This window comes from Mesoplodon mirus, assembly GCF_964341445.2.
Source record: "Mesoplodon mirus genome assembly, chromosome: X".
NCBI lineage: Eukaryota > Metazoa > Chordata > Mammalia > Artiodactyla > Ziphiidae > Mesoplodon > Mesoplodon mirus.
Genome location: NC_138981.1, coordinates 883171 through 897470, shown reverse-complemented (window position 1 = coordinate 897470; position 14300 = coordinate 883171). Strand labels below are relative to the sequence as shown.

The 14300-nt window shown below is 53.6% G+C and overlaps 1 protein-coding gene across 4 annotated transcripts in view; it reads right to left on the bottom strand.

Annotated features, from left to right (window-relative positions):
- The window catches only part of IL3RA (interleukin 3 receptor subunit alpha), a 31173-nt gene extending 28635 nt beyond the window's left edge, over positions 1 to 2538 (bottom strand). For all 4 annotated transcript variants that reach the window (XR_014292432.1, XM_082609406.1, XM_082609407.1 and 1 more), the window contains exon 1: positions 1951 to 2538. Coding sequence is in view for 3 of the 4 variants with exons in the window: in XM_082609406.1 (XP_082465532.1) it covers positions 1951 to 2059 (109 nt within the window). In the remaining variant the exon portion in view is untranslated. The remainder of the gene's footprint in view (positions 1 to 1950) is intronic.
- Positions 2539 to 14300: the final 11762 nt, after the last annotated feature.

The window sequence follows — 14300 nt, the reverse complement described above, 5'->3', positions numbered from 1 at the left end:
GGCAGACGACAGCCCAAGGCCGCATGCCCGTCGGGCGCCCAACGGGGCTCCTAGGGACCTGCCGAGGGGCTGGACGCCCCCCGCGGGATGCAGTGGATCAGTTCCCGGGGGGCTGCCTCCCTGTGGCCACGGTCACTGCCCAGAAACGCAGCCGCTAAACCCCTTCCCACGCGGCCTCCGGCTGGACCCGTGTAACCAGAACGCAGGCCTCGGCACAGAGCTTCGACCTGCCCGTGGACATAAAAGTGATGGGCTCCCATCCTTATCATCCAGGCGCCCGGGCTTCCCATCCTCCCAACAACGTTTGTGGGGCAGGGTTTGGCCATGAGATGATGCTTTTTTGCTTCATGTCCTCCAAACACCACAGTAAAATGCTAAAAGTACTAGTGACTGATTCTATGATGAAACAGTTGCAGGACCACCTTGTATCCAAGTAGGCTCACGTATTTAAGAGAATATGTGTACACAGTGCTATATATAGGATGGATAACCAACAAGGACCTACCGTGTAGCACATTGAACGTGTATCGAATGCTATTCAATATCTTGTAATAACTACTAATTGGAAAAGAATCTGGAAAAGAATATATATAGGTAACTGAATCACTTTGCTGCACACCTGAAACTAACACAACACTGGTAATCAACTACACTCCAATATAAAATAAAAAGTTTAAAAGTGGGCTTCCCTGGTGGTGCAGTGGTTGACAGTCCGCCTGCCAATGCAGGGGACATGGGTTCAAGCCCTGGTCCAGGAAGATCCCACATGCCGCGGAGCAACTAAGCCCGTGCGCCACAACTACTGAGCCTGAGTGCCACAACTACTAAAGCCCGCACGCCTAGAGCCCGAGCTCTGCAACAAGGGAAGCCACCGCAATGAGAAGCCACCGCAATGAGAAGCCCGCGCACCGCAAAGAAGAGCAGCCCCCACTCGCTGCAACTAGAGAAAGCCTGCGTGCAGCAATGAAGACCCAACGCAGCCAAAAATTAATTAATTAATTAATTTAAAAAAAGGTAAATAATAACTAAATTAAAAAGAGACTACATGTATATAGTATATTATTATAATCATACAGGTCCATTAATGTATGACTTACATGGTGTACATTAATTAATGTTTGCATCAATGTTATATAGCACTAATGCCTATTGATTAACCCTGGTGTATAAGGACATTCATATACATTAAATATTAAATGTGTGTTTATTTATTTAAGGGCAAACGTTCCATCTGTCTGTCGCTACAGACACACGCGTGTTTCTGGCGGGGTTCAGCCCGTCACCCTGTGGCCTGCGTCTCACACACCCTGTTGTGTCCAGCGGGTCCATCCAGAGGGCAGAACCTGACCTTCCTGGGGCCACCATCCCCACCCCCTGGGGGACCCCGGACCCACTTCAAATCCACTCTGGTTTAGACGCCAACACCCACCCCTGCTCTGAAGTGTTTCAGGAACCTCTCTCTCACGGGCAGACTTGTATCCAGTTTTCCGTCCAGAAAAACGTGCAGAGAGAAATTCATGTCTCCGGGAAGTACCCCCACCCCCGCCTTCCCCCTCCCCCCACGCCTCTAAACCGGAAGTCCCTCGATCTTGCATGTGTTCTCCATACGTAGGTGGTCATCACCTGGTCCGAGAGCAGGACCTTCGGGGAAGCCAGGGTCGGGATGCGAGGGGGCCCCCTCTCCGGGGAGGGAGAACACAGCTCTGGGCGGGGAGTTGGGGGGAGAGGGGGGTGTGTCTCAGGCAGGAGGCTCCGAACCGCAGCTCATGACCTGGGGCGGGGGACCACCCCGCACCCCTGAGCTGCGCCGCACCTACCTCGCTGGCCGATGCCCAGCTCTGCAAAGCTGCAGATGGGAGGGCTGGGGTGCACGTCGGGACCTGCAGTCCTGCCAGTCTGAGAGCCCAGGGCAAGAGCGAGAAGTGAACATCACAGGCTGAGGGGACTTACCTGGCCGTCCAGTGGCTAAGACTCCGCGCTCTCCATGCAGGGGGCTCGGGGTCGATCCCTGGTCAGGAAACTGAGATCCCACACGCGTGCCGCAACTAAGACCCGACATAGCCAAATAAATAAATAAATATTTTTAAAAACAAGAAAGAAAAATTGGGCTTCCCTGGTGGCGCACTGGTTGAGAGTCTGCCTGCTGATGCAGGGCACATGGGTTCGTGCCCCGGTCCGGGAAGATCCCACGTGCCGCGGAGAGGCTGGGCCCGTGAGCCATGGTCGCTGAGCCTGCGCGTCCGGAGCCTGTGCTCCGCAATGGGAGAGGCCACAACAGTGAGAGGCCCGCGTACCGCAAAAAAAAAAAAAAAAAAGAAAGAAATTAAATAAATTAAAAAATAAAAAAAGAAAGAAAAATAAAGAAATTCGCAGGCTGAGATACAGGGTACCCCGTGCGGTCTGAGGTCCCCAGAGACCCTCCAGGGCCACTTCCCGGCACAAGGCTGGCCGTGCCCTCGGGGTCGGGCCAGCCTGGTCTCCGTGACTCCGACCGCTTCCTGGATTCTCCCGAGAGGAGAGGCTGCCCTCATGACCTTTCCCAGCAAAAGCACTTCCGGCCGTGGTGGCGGAGCGTCTTCCTGGAGGAGGGGACACGCCTTGCTCTAAGATTCCTGGCCTGGTGCTCCGGACACGGCTCAGGTGAGCTGCGCCCTCTGCGTCCTTGGGGAGCCTGCAGACCTGTCCTCCCAGCTGCTGCTTCTGGGGGCCCCGGCACTTAGGGGTCACCAGCTCCCTGTCCGCTGGGGGTGTGGATCTTCGCTGCACTTTTTAATAACTGTACTCAGTGAATGGTACTCTCCAAATTCACATCCCTTAGAGCCTCAGAACGGGACCTTATTAGGAAACAGGGTCTTTGCCGATGTGATAAAGTCAAGGATCTGAGATGAGGACTCCCTGGAGGAGGGTGGCCCTACATCCAGTGACAGGGTCCTTCTGAGGAGAGACACAGACACAGAGGAGAAGCCCCGGGAAGACAGAGGCAGAGACGGGAGGGACGCGGCCACAAGCCCAGGGACGCCTGGAGCCCCCAGAAGCTGGAAGAGGCGGGAAGGACCCTCCCCTGGAGCCTCCGGAGGGAGCGCGGCCCTGGGACACCTTGACCTCAGGCTTCTGGTCTCCAGGACTGGGGGGAGGATGGATGCCTGTGGTTTTAGGCCCTCAGTCTGTGGTTGTTAGAGCCGCCCTGGACTCTGCTATAAAAAATAACACTCTTCTCCTGACACTAACCAGGCACCCCTACCCCCTCCCTCGGGCCTCCTGAAACCTGCCCGGGTCCCCGGCCCCATGCCAGGGAGCAAACTCACCCTTCCCATAGGGTCCCTGTCCCACTGGTGCACAGGTACTCTCTGGAACCTGCCGGTAGCCAACCCAGGCTTGGGCTGACTTGCCAGGTTCTGATTTTTATTGTAAACCCATCCGTGTAAATAAGAGTCTGACGGGCCCAAGCCCATCTGTAGCCAGAGCTGATGCTCCCACGAGAAGCCCATCTTTCCAGGTCCAGGTTGTCTCCGGTGGCGCCTTGGCCAGAGGCTCTCTGGGGTGATGACTCAGGGTATCTTGGGGTCACGGGTTCTTCGGCCACAGCGATAGCGTGCGTTTCCTCAACTTAGATCTCATCTTTTCTCTGAAGCACCACACGTCTTTCGAAAGAGGTGGCTTCTTAGCTCTGGTCCAACCACAAACATGGAAGTTTCTAAATGAAATCTTCCTTATCAGCGGCCGCGGCCTTTAGTGAAACGCCTGTTTCTTCGTAGTGTTGACTTCAGTTGGGCTCAGGGCATCGCAGGAAATCAGAGTGGGCATCTCCCTCTGTGTCTAGGGCGTGACTCTGCTGTTCGCTTCCCTGGCCAGCAGCCTGAGCGAGCCCCGCCTGGGAGATGGGTCTCTTCTGGGTGTGGACGGAACCCAGCCCGGATATTTAATGTGGGGTTGTAGAGACGTGCCACCGAAGAGAACTGTCCGCAGCTGGGCGTTTTCCATCCTCATCCTGTCTATACTCCCTTTTTCCTTTTTCCCTCCGTGGCTGGAACATGGGCAGGGAGATAGGTGACTTTGTTGTTCATATCGAGTTTTGGGGGTGCCCCGTGTTGGCCACCTTGGGGGGCAGTTTGTGATTATTTTCCTCAATGCCTTCGCTCATTCTTTCTTTTTTAAAAAAATAACTTTATTTATTTATTTTTGTCTGCATTGGGTCTTCGTTGCTGCGCGTCGGCTTTCTCTAGTTGCGGCGAGCGGGGGCTACTCTTCGTTGCGGTGCGCGGGCTTCTCATTGCGGTGGCTTCTCTTGTTGCGGAGCACAGGCTCTAGGCTCGCAGGCTTCAGTAGTTGTGGCGCGTGAGCTCAGTAGTTGTGGCGCATGGGCTTAGTTGCTCCGCGGTATGTGGGATCTTCCCAGACCAGGGCTCGAACCCGTGTCCCCTTCATTGTCAGGTGGATTCTTAACCACTGCGCCACCAGGGAAGTCCTGTCACTTTTTAATTTTACTAAAAATACACCACGAATATCTTTCCTTAGGTGCAGAAATGAATCTACGTCTCCTTACAACTTCTACAGAGCCCACACCATTGCATTCATACAAATCCGTGAATAAACATCCAGGCAATTTTTCGTTTTCTTTACTTATTATAAACAGTTTTCCCTGAAAGGGAAAGAGGTCACACCCCGACAGGGGAGGGTCAGGGCGGAGCACAGATGCCAGCTCCAAAGTCTGCACATGGTAGTGTGACGGCAAGGATGGGGCCATCTGTCGTAAGTCGGAGGCTGTCTGTCTGTCTGCCCTCCAAGAGATGGCGAAAACCCATCCCTCCACCTGGTTTGCAGGCATCTCGGAGATGAAGATGCCCATGATGTGTTCGTTCTTTTCTTTTTTAAAAACAGCTTTATTGACGTTTAACTCACAAGCTGCAGAATTCATGCTAAGTGCACAGTCTGAGGGCATTTAGCACATTCACAATGTTGTGCAGCCATCACCTCTGTCTGGTTCCAAAGCACTCTTATCCCCCCAGACGGAGACCCTGGGGACCCTACACATTCCCAAGCCCCCCCCCAGGACTCCCCAGGTCTCTCCAGATGTCCCCCAGGGCTGCATGCTGTAGGATAACCCCAAGACGCTCCATCAATGATTTTGGTCCTTGTGTATGCAGTGGTCCACAGACGTCCGCAGCGGGCATGGGATGCCCCCCACCTTCCTCCACACGCCCACAGCCCCCTGCCTGGGTGGTCTCCTAGGGATGCCCACGCTCCAGGCCCTCCAGGTGGTCACCTGGCATTCAACACATCCTGCACAGGTGTGGAGAGCCAGCTGGCCAAGGGGACAGAGCCTGCATCTGCAGCCAGGGCTGATGCCACCACCCTGAGTCGACCCCTCGGGCCAGAGACCACCCCCCTCTGGGCCTGGGAAGCTGAGAAACTGGGGCCGGGAAATGGGCGGGTCGCTCACCGCTGCCCCCGTGTGGTGGCTGTGACTATAGCCGGCCTCCATCGCCTGTGCCTGGACGGTCACCCAGCAGGTGGTTCTGAATTGTGACACCAGGGACAGCCCCTAACCGGTACTGAGCTCACAGTCACTTTGTCTGGTGGCGTCCTCAGGACCCGTCTTCCAGACACACGTGTGCTCTCTGCAGAGACCCCTGGCTTTGCCTCTTTCTTGAAAGCCTCTTCTTTTTAATCAATACACTAATTTATTCATTTTTTATTGGCGTATAATTGGTGTGTTAGTTTCTCCTGTACAATGAAGTGATTCAGCTATATGTATACATACATCCCCTCCCTCTTGGACCTTTCTTCCATCCCCCTCCCCCATCCCACCCACCTTGGTCATCACAGAGCACCGAGCTGAGCACTATGTGCTATACCGCAGGTTCCCACTGGCTATCTGTTACCCATGGTAGCGTGTTTATGTCAATCCTAATCTCTTTTTAAAGTTTATTCTTTCAGGCACAAAATAATGACTGCCTTTTTCAGGAAGCGTCAAGCCCACAAGCACACGGGAAAGTCAAACTCCCCCCTGACCCGGCCATCAGGAGAGAACCAGTGCGGGTATTGGGCCACGTATGGCGCTCAGGCAGCAGACGGGCCATCCCATTAGCAGCCGCCCCCCACCCTCATTCCCCTCCCTCCGCCCTAAGCAACCTCAAATCTGCTTTTTGAATCTGGGTTTCTGGCCATTCTGCGTGCACAGGGTGACAGGCGTGGGCCCTTTTGTGTGTGGCCTCCGTCATGCTGTTCTCGAGTTTCTTTTTTCTGGGGGGGGCGGTGGGTGTTCCCTTTTACAGAGGAACTTCAGGTCCATGCTGGGCAAAACCGCTGCCCTCACCAGCAGCCCGATCGGACCACAAGGAAGTTCTCTGGGAAACCTGCTGCGGCAGAGGCGCAGAGGGTCAGGAGTGACCGGGTGGTCAGGTTTGCACACATCGGCTGCCAACCCGTTATCAGACTATGGGGTGGGGGAAGCAGGGCTGAGCAGGGGAGGAGAGAACTTCCAGACACAGGGGCCTGAGGAAGGTGGGAATCTTGGCAGTGAAGAATCGATTCTTCTGAGATCCTGTCCCACCCCACCCCACCCCTTTTCACTGTCCCTATCTTTCCCACCCTGCTGCTCACAAGAGAGGACCCACCAATTACATTTCCACGAGGACACAGCTAATACCACACAATGCCTTCCTTCTCAATGGATATTAACTTCCAATACTGCACTGCATAGCCAAAGGAATGAATGTGTAATTGTGATATGTCAAGGATGAGAGAAAGATATGTGTGTGTGTGTGTTGTTTTCATTTTAATTGCAAATGAGGCTTTTCTGGGGGAACTCTGACTTGACTCGTGTAGCCTGGACCCCTTCTGCAAGCCATGAACCCACTGCCTATGGGGAAGGAGGCTCAAACATGGATTTGGTAGCTGCTCTCTGGGGAAGGGTGGGCAGCCTGTATGTCTTTTAGGCATTCAGCAGGTGCATACTTAGAGCTCATGCCCTGTTGGCTCCCAGTGAATCCCGAGGGAGTCCTGCAGGGAGGGACTGGGTGGATCCCGACCTTGTGGGGCTTCTGCTGGTCCTACAGGACAGGCATGAGGCTGCATGAGGTGCCCAGTGGGTCTGCCAACCTTGAGCTTACGGGGCCAACCCTTGGCATTTCCTGCCCGGAGCCAAGCCAGCCGTGCTGACAGACGGCGGCTGTCAGATTTTCAGGCAACTCACTTTCTGATACCCCTCCCGGCCCCCTGAGGGAGGGAGGCACTCTGGAGGTCAGAGCCCCCTCATGTGGGGAGAGAAGTGGGGACACCCTGGCTGACCCCACAAGGATGACATCCCTGGGGTGGGGGGTGACCGGCAGCCAGAGCCTCAGAGACATCCCAGTGAGACTGAGGCAGGAGTGACCCAGAGCAGCTTGTGTCCTTGTGCTTGCAGCTGAGAGGGGCCCTCCCCATAGGGTGACCCCAGAAACATGGGAGGGGGCGTAGGGCCGCAGGACAGGCTGCAGATAATGTGTTTAATCAGAGAGCTTGCGGGACCCACCCTGGGGCCCCTCTGCTGGGAGGGGCCCTGCAGTTGGCTCAGTGGACCCCCGTAAAGATGTGTCCCCATCCTATACCCTGGGAACGGGACCTTATTTGGAAACAGAGTCTCTGCAGACGTGATGCAGTGAAGGGTCTGTGATGAGGTCCTCCTGGATGAGGGTGACCCTACATCCAATGACAGGGTCCTTCTAAGACACAGAAGATTCTTTCCTACCAACCAACCTCTGTACTGTGACCATTCCATAGGAGGATGGTGTCCAGGAACACATAATCTTTTAACAGTTCAATTATTAATGTGCAAGTTTTTAATTTATAGAACAAACATTAAAATTGCACTTACAGTTACCTCCTCGCAAAATGGAGATTAAATGAGATAATGCATATACTCGACCGTTTTGTAAGCTCTTAATGAAGGTGAAACTATTTGAAATAAAAGAGAAACTGCCCCCCCCCAAATAAAGAAGGAGGGGCAAGCAGTAGGATTCAAAGGAAGGGCCCCTGTTTCCCTCCCTCCTGGCCAGGCATCGGTGGCCTCGGGCGTTCCCGGGAGACTCACCGAAATGCTGCGTGGAGCTCCATTCTCTCCAGATTTTATAGAACACGAGCTTCACCTACATGCGGACGGTGTGCTCTACCGTCACGGCAGAATCGGGCATTCGGTGCTCATTTTTATCTCCTCCTCTTTGGAAAACCTTTAAAAGAAAAGAGGATCTTGTGATGGACTTTGGTGACAAACGCCGGGCTGGGAACAGGGAGAAGGTAGAGGGTATGCACCTCGCAGGAGAGCATCCTGACACCGGGCGGACACAGGGGACCCGCTTCCTCGGTCCATATCCCCCCACCCTTCCCCGCAGTGGCGGGGCCCTAAGGGGCTTTGCCGTCTTGCACCTGGGTCTCACAGCTGTCCGTCTGTGCCCACATCTCGGGCAGGGTCCCCATGCCCTTGGGAAGGGAGGTTGGGGTTATTCCGACTCTTTCTACACAGAAGACAGACCCTTCACTTCATCACATCTGCAAAGACCCTGCTTCAAATAAAGTCCCATTCTGTGGTTCTGGGTGGAATGACTTTTAGGGGGACGCTTTTAGGTCACTACACTGTGTACTGAGAAGGTGTCCGAAGCTCCATTAGGAAGAAGGACGTTGCCCTCTCCTCGGGGCGGGTGCCAACCGGCTCCTTGAGCTGAGACAGAGGCATTCGGGAAATCGCAGCTTCACCATCAGAGACAAAGCCCGGTGACCCCTAAAGGGGCTCAGTGGGACCCGGGGCTGAGCTGAGCCTGCTGCCCGCTGAGGGCTCAACTTTGAGCATCTATGACCCAAGCAGGGGGGCTGCAGAGAAAGGGAGCGGTGCTTACGGGGTCTCTCTTAGAGAGGCCGCCCTGTAAAGGCAGAACAAAGGGAAGATGGTAAGTGGCTCTCTTCTCAGCACTGTCTGCAAATGTGGGAACCCCCTCGGAACCCCAGGATGGGTATGAAATTATTTTAAGCGGAAGATATTTGGGGTTCACCAGATGCAGGAAAACAAAGGCTTCTCGGAGTTTCTCTTATCAAACTGAAAGCAAAAACTTCTGGGAGGGAGGCATGCCATCAATTCCCTCTGGGGACACTTCACTCCCAGGAAAGAGTTGAAACCATCATAAATTCTGTCTCCAGGGAAGTTTTATGGCCTCGAAGAAAGTACCACTCGTACTGGCATAAACAAACATTATCACAGATTTTCTTTTGCACCATTTGTTCTCCTAGAAACCCATCTGTCTTTCCTAAAGATACCCATCTGTAGGAAATTCCCTGGCGGGAGCTTTCACTGCCATAGACCCGGGTTTGAAAGAAACCCATTTTTTTTTCCCCATTGAAGCCTCTTCTTCTTTCTTTCCTTTCCCCTCTTCATTTAGGAAGAAAAGTCCCTAAGTTCAGCTATTTAAAAGTGACTTCTTGGGGCTTCCCTGGTGGCACAGTGGTTGAGAGTCCGCCTGCCGATACAGGGGACAAGGGTTCGTGCCCCGGTCCGGGAAGATCCCACGTGCTGCGGAGCGGCTGGGCTCGTGAGCCATGGTCGCTGAGCCTGCGCGTCCGGAGCCTGTGCTCCGCAACGGGAGAGGCCACAACGGTGAGAGGCCCACGTACCGCAGAAAAAATAATACAAATAAATATGGCACCCGCTCCCTCCAGACACCTGGGAGTTAGGGAGTAAGACCTCCACCCAGATGGTGACCAAGCTCCATCAGATGTCAGGAGCCAGAACGGGCAGGAAGGGATGCATCGGTCGGCATTTTAATTTATAAATTCCACAGATATGGACTGCAGATCTGTGCCGGAGCTGGTGCTGTCCAAGGCGCTGGGGATAAAGGAAAAAAGAAGAAGAGATGGACAAAGCTCTTGTTCTGACTGAGTTTACATTCGCACACGAAGGGTGACAAAAATGGAGAAAACCGTCACGTACGGTGGTGATGCTTAACCAGGACAAGTAAGGCAGGAACGAGGTGGGGTAAGTAGGAACGGGGCTTCGTGGTGATGCCACATAAGGATGCTCTGAGACGGACCTGCGGAGGCGGGGACCATGTGATCAGCAGATTTTCCAGTCATTCTGAAGACAGAAACCCTCACTGTCTTCATGATTAATTACACAACGTGTGATACAAGAGAAAATGACTCAAATAACGGCCGAAAATAAAAAAGTTTTTGTTCTGACAAGGATAGATGTGGAACCTATAATTTTTGGTCAATGAAGTGCCACTTTAACAACGCCCAGGTGGCCTGGGGATGGGGGACACGGTAGGGAAGAGTGTGTGGGCTACAAAGGGGCACCCAGAAATTGATGCGGTGATGCAGATGCTCACCATAGGGGCTGTGGTGATGATTTCACAGGTGTCTACCTAAGTCAAAACTGACTGCATTTCACATTATAATCATGTGTAATTCACTGTATGTCTATTGATCCTCCATGACAAGATAAGAAAACAAAACCCCTTTGGGGGTCACAAGAACTCTTGTCAAACCTGCACCTTCATCAGAGAGCTCGAACGACGTCCATTACGGGGTACCATCTGCTATAGGTTTTAGACGCACTTGATGAGCACACTGAATATACGGCAAGATGATTTTGCGGGGTAGGGGATGTTTAGGGTGTTATGAAAATTTAACTTCACACACAGGTATGGTATAGGATTCAAAAAGGTTTTTTATAAATTAAACCAGCAAAGTTGTAACCAAATTCCCAGGGAGGGCAGAGCCCATAAGACGGTATCACTGAGCAGAGAAATCATTCTTTCTTTTCAGCTAAAAGCTACTGACAGGGACTTCCCTGGCGGTCCAGTGGCTAGGACTCTGCGCTTCCACTGCACGGGGCGTAGGTTCCATCCCTGGTCAGGGAACTAAGATCCTGCAAGCCATGCAGTGCGGCCTAAATAAATAACTAAATAAAGCTACTTTTTGGAATCACTATTTTAGGCAGGCAGACGTTTTGATATCTAAGGGTAGGCATTCTATCAAAGCTCATAAATATATAGAAACAAGCAGCGGGAAGGTTATGAAAAGGATCATAACAAGAGCTGGTAAGGATGCTGACGACCCAGAACCCTCAAGCGCTGTTTGTGGGGGTCTAAAATAGTGCAGCTGCCTTGGAGAACAGTCTGGCATTAATCTGCTCGAGCTGCCATAGCAAATACCATTAGTCGAGTGGTTTAAACCACAGACACTATTTCCCACAGTTCTGGGGCTGAATGTCTAAGATCAGGGCGCTGGCATAGCTGGCCACCTTCTCACTGTGACCTCACGTGATGGAGAGAGGGGCTCTGGTGCATCTTCTTCTCTTTTAAGGACACTAATCTCATCATGGGGGTCCCACTCTCATGACCTCATGTAACCCTAATTAATCACCTCCTAAAAGCCTCACCTCCTAACACCATCCCATTGGGGGTCAGAGCTTTGGCATATAAATTTTGGGGAGGACACAGCAAAAAGCAGGCAGTTCTTAGACCTTATAAAGTCAGACATACAATTCCTATGCGGCTCGGGAATTTCACTCTCAGGTATTTACCCCAAATAAAGGAAGATTCCCTTCCACAGAAAGACTTGTACCCAAATGTCATACAGCGGCTTGATTTTTTGGTCACCCCAAACTGGGAATGACCAAAACGCCCATCAGTGGGAAAATGCACCTAGCAACTGTGACATAGCCATGCGCTGCGGTAGAGTGAGACTCATCCATGAAAAGCACCGAGCTACCCGGATACTCAAGGACGTGGACCAATCTCAAAAACACGCTGAGCTGAAAGAAAGCCCGACAACAGAATTCATACCGTGGGCTTCCCTCTCTAGGAAACTTGGGAGATGGTGCGTCTCATCTACAGGGGCCGGGGTGTCCCCTGGCTGAGGGAGGCACCGGGAATCCAGAGGGAAGCGTTCCACATCGTGCTTGTGACACGGGTCTGTCCACGTGCTAAACCTCGCGAGACCGCAGTCAGGAAGTTCAAATCATCCCCCCCATCCGGCAGGTTTTCCAGAAGACCTTCGAGCTGTTACCTAGGAGAGGTTGAATTAGGAGAGATGTGACTGCCCCTCCTCACTCACCGCCCTCCGCCCCAGGATTAGAAAAGGAGATCCCAGCCCTGGTAGATGTTTGTGCCGCCCTCAGCCATGGGGTCCCCGGCTGCCCCGAACTTTTAGGACCGCACAGGGTGATGCGGGCTGGGAAAGACCCCGTGCGCAGTGTCACCACGCAGAGTACTAACCCCACGGGCTGGCTGGTCCCAGGGACCCTGAGGGCTGCATCGCCCTGAAAGCTCAGGGGTGGGACGCCTTGAGAGCACCCTGGGGGAGAGACAGGCCCTCCCCCTGCAGGGTGGCCTGTGGGTCAGGGAGTGAGTCAACGAGTCCACGTGCCATTTCCCCCTCTGACCTGGCCGCCCACGATGGACCGGGGTCCCTGGCGTGGACCCCAGAGGCGGCAGACTCCACCCACGGCCGGGGTCTGTCCCCTGTGTCTCAATGAGGGGGGGGCCTCCCCGGGACCCTCAGGTCCTGCAGGTCAGCCACTGCCCGCTGGGGACTCCACTGAGAAAGACAGAGACAGAGAGACAGCTCCGGAAACAGTGCGAGTTGGCGGTGACTCAGTTTGTACTGCGGTCTGTCCGCAAATGACATTTCCTGAACTGTCACTATTCTGTGTTCCTTCTGTGTTTCATCACCTAAAAGAGAGAGTCTGCCGAGACACGGTTTTCCTTCCAAAGACCCTAATACGCTTTGGAGATATTCGCCTTTTGTTTTTCTGCTGTTCCCCTAGCCTCTCCCCCTTGGGCCTTTAATATTATTATTCTCCTCATTTTACTAACAGACAAGTTTTTCAGCAGTTTCGCTTTTCGGAGAGACGCTCAGCGCAAGGCACGGAGTTCCCATGGACCCCTCTCCCACCCTCTCCCAGTTTCCCCTGTTACCCTCCTCTTATGAGATATCCTGCGTTGGGTGGTGCGTCTGTTACCATGGATACGTTGATACTGATAACATTGGTCTTAGCTGGCATGTAGTGTAGCCACACAGAACCGGTTCCCTGTCTGAACCAGGGCTTCCAAAGACCCAGAGCCCACTTTTCAATTTCTTTTTTCCGCATATAAAACAGAGAAGTTGCAGTTGCCATGGGGAGAGGATTGGGCTCCAGACTCTACCCTCATCCCCGCTTTCCTTGCCCTCCTTCCTGCACCCCCAACCCATCTATGAATTTCTTTTTCTGTTTCAGCAAGAAGTGGGACCCTTTATTAATGAACTCAGCCGTGTTCCTTCCTTAGGGGGTTTTACAACCATCTGGTGTTTTGTGGTTTGTGGGTAGTGACTGTGCTGGTCACAGAGCAGGGTCTGTCTGGTCTGGGCGGCCGGGCTGGACTTCAGAATTTAAGCTGGCAGGGTGGGGAAGGGGCTTCTGGATTTGCTCCCTGAGTCCAGGTGGGTGGTCATGGGTCCCTGGTCCTGGACACCCTCCCACCGTGTGAGATGCCCTGGCAGGTCTTGTCTTGTAGGGCTGGACCCCTGCGTCCCTGTGGGGGGGTGATGTCTGGCCCCTCCTCCTGTGGGTGGTCTTCCTGTAGCACCCCAGCGTCTCCATCCCAGGGAGGCATCAGCCCCCAGAGCACTGGGGTCCCCGGTACAGCCCTGAGGTGGAATCAGTGTGCTGGGGTGAGGCAGGAAAGTGCATCCTCAGGGCTCTGAGAAAGTCAGGAAAATGCTGGTTTTATTCCGGGCTCTTCCCTCCCCACCCCATCCTGGCCCCTCCAGACCCAGTACAGACAAAACTCTCTGCGCAAGCCCCTCCCCTTCCACCCCTCCCCTCCCCAAGCCTCGGGGCTCTGTTCAGGGACTTTGTGGGCCTCCCTGGAATTCCCACAACCCAGTGGAGCAAGCACTGTCTTCAATCCCATTTCACAGATGCGGCCCAGAGAGGGCAAGCAGGCTGCCCAAAGTCACACAGCTGTGATGGCGTATCCCCTGTGCGCACCTGGGGACTGTTGCCTGGAGTTCCGAGTCTGCACGCAGCTAAACAAAGAAAGCATTGCTCTGTGAGCAGGTATGGCAAACACGCAAAGACCCTGCAGGGCGGGTATGGCCCAGTCACTCGGTGTCTGTGGGGATGTGCAGAGGGGTCCCTAGAACGGGGTGGAGGTCATTTATGACATTGGGGGATCCACGTAGCGTGATGCCATAGTGAGCAGATTCTCAGCCTCACGCTGTTGGGGAAATATAATTAACCCCAAGCGTCCTGTGAACCCAGAAAACCTTCCCACAATGACTGGAGGGGA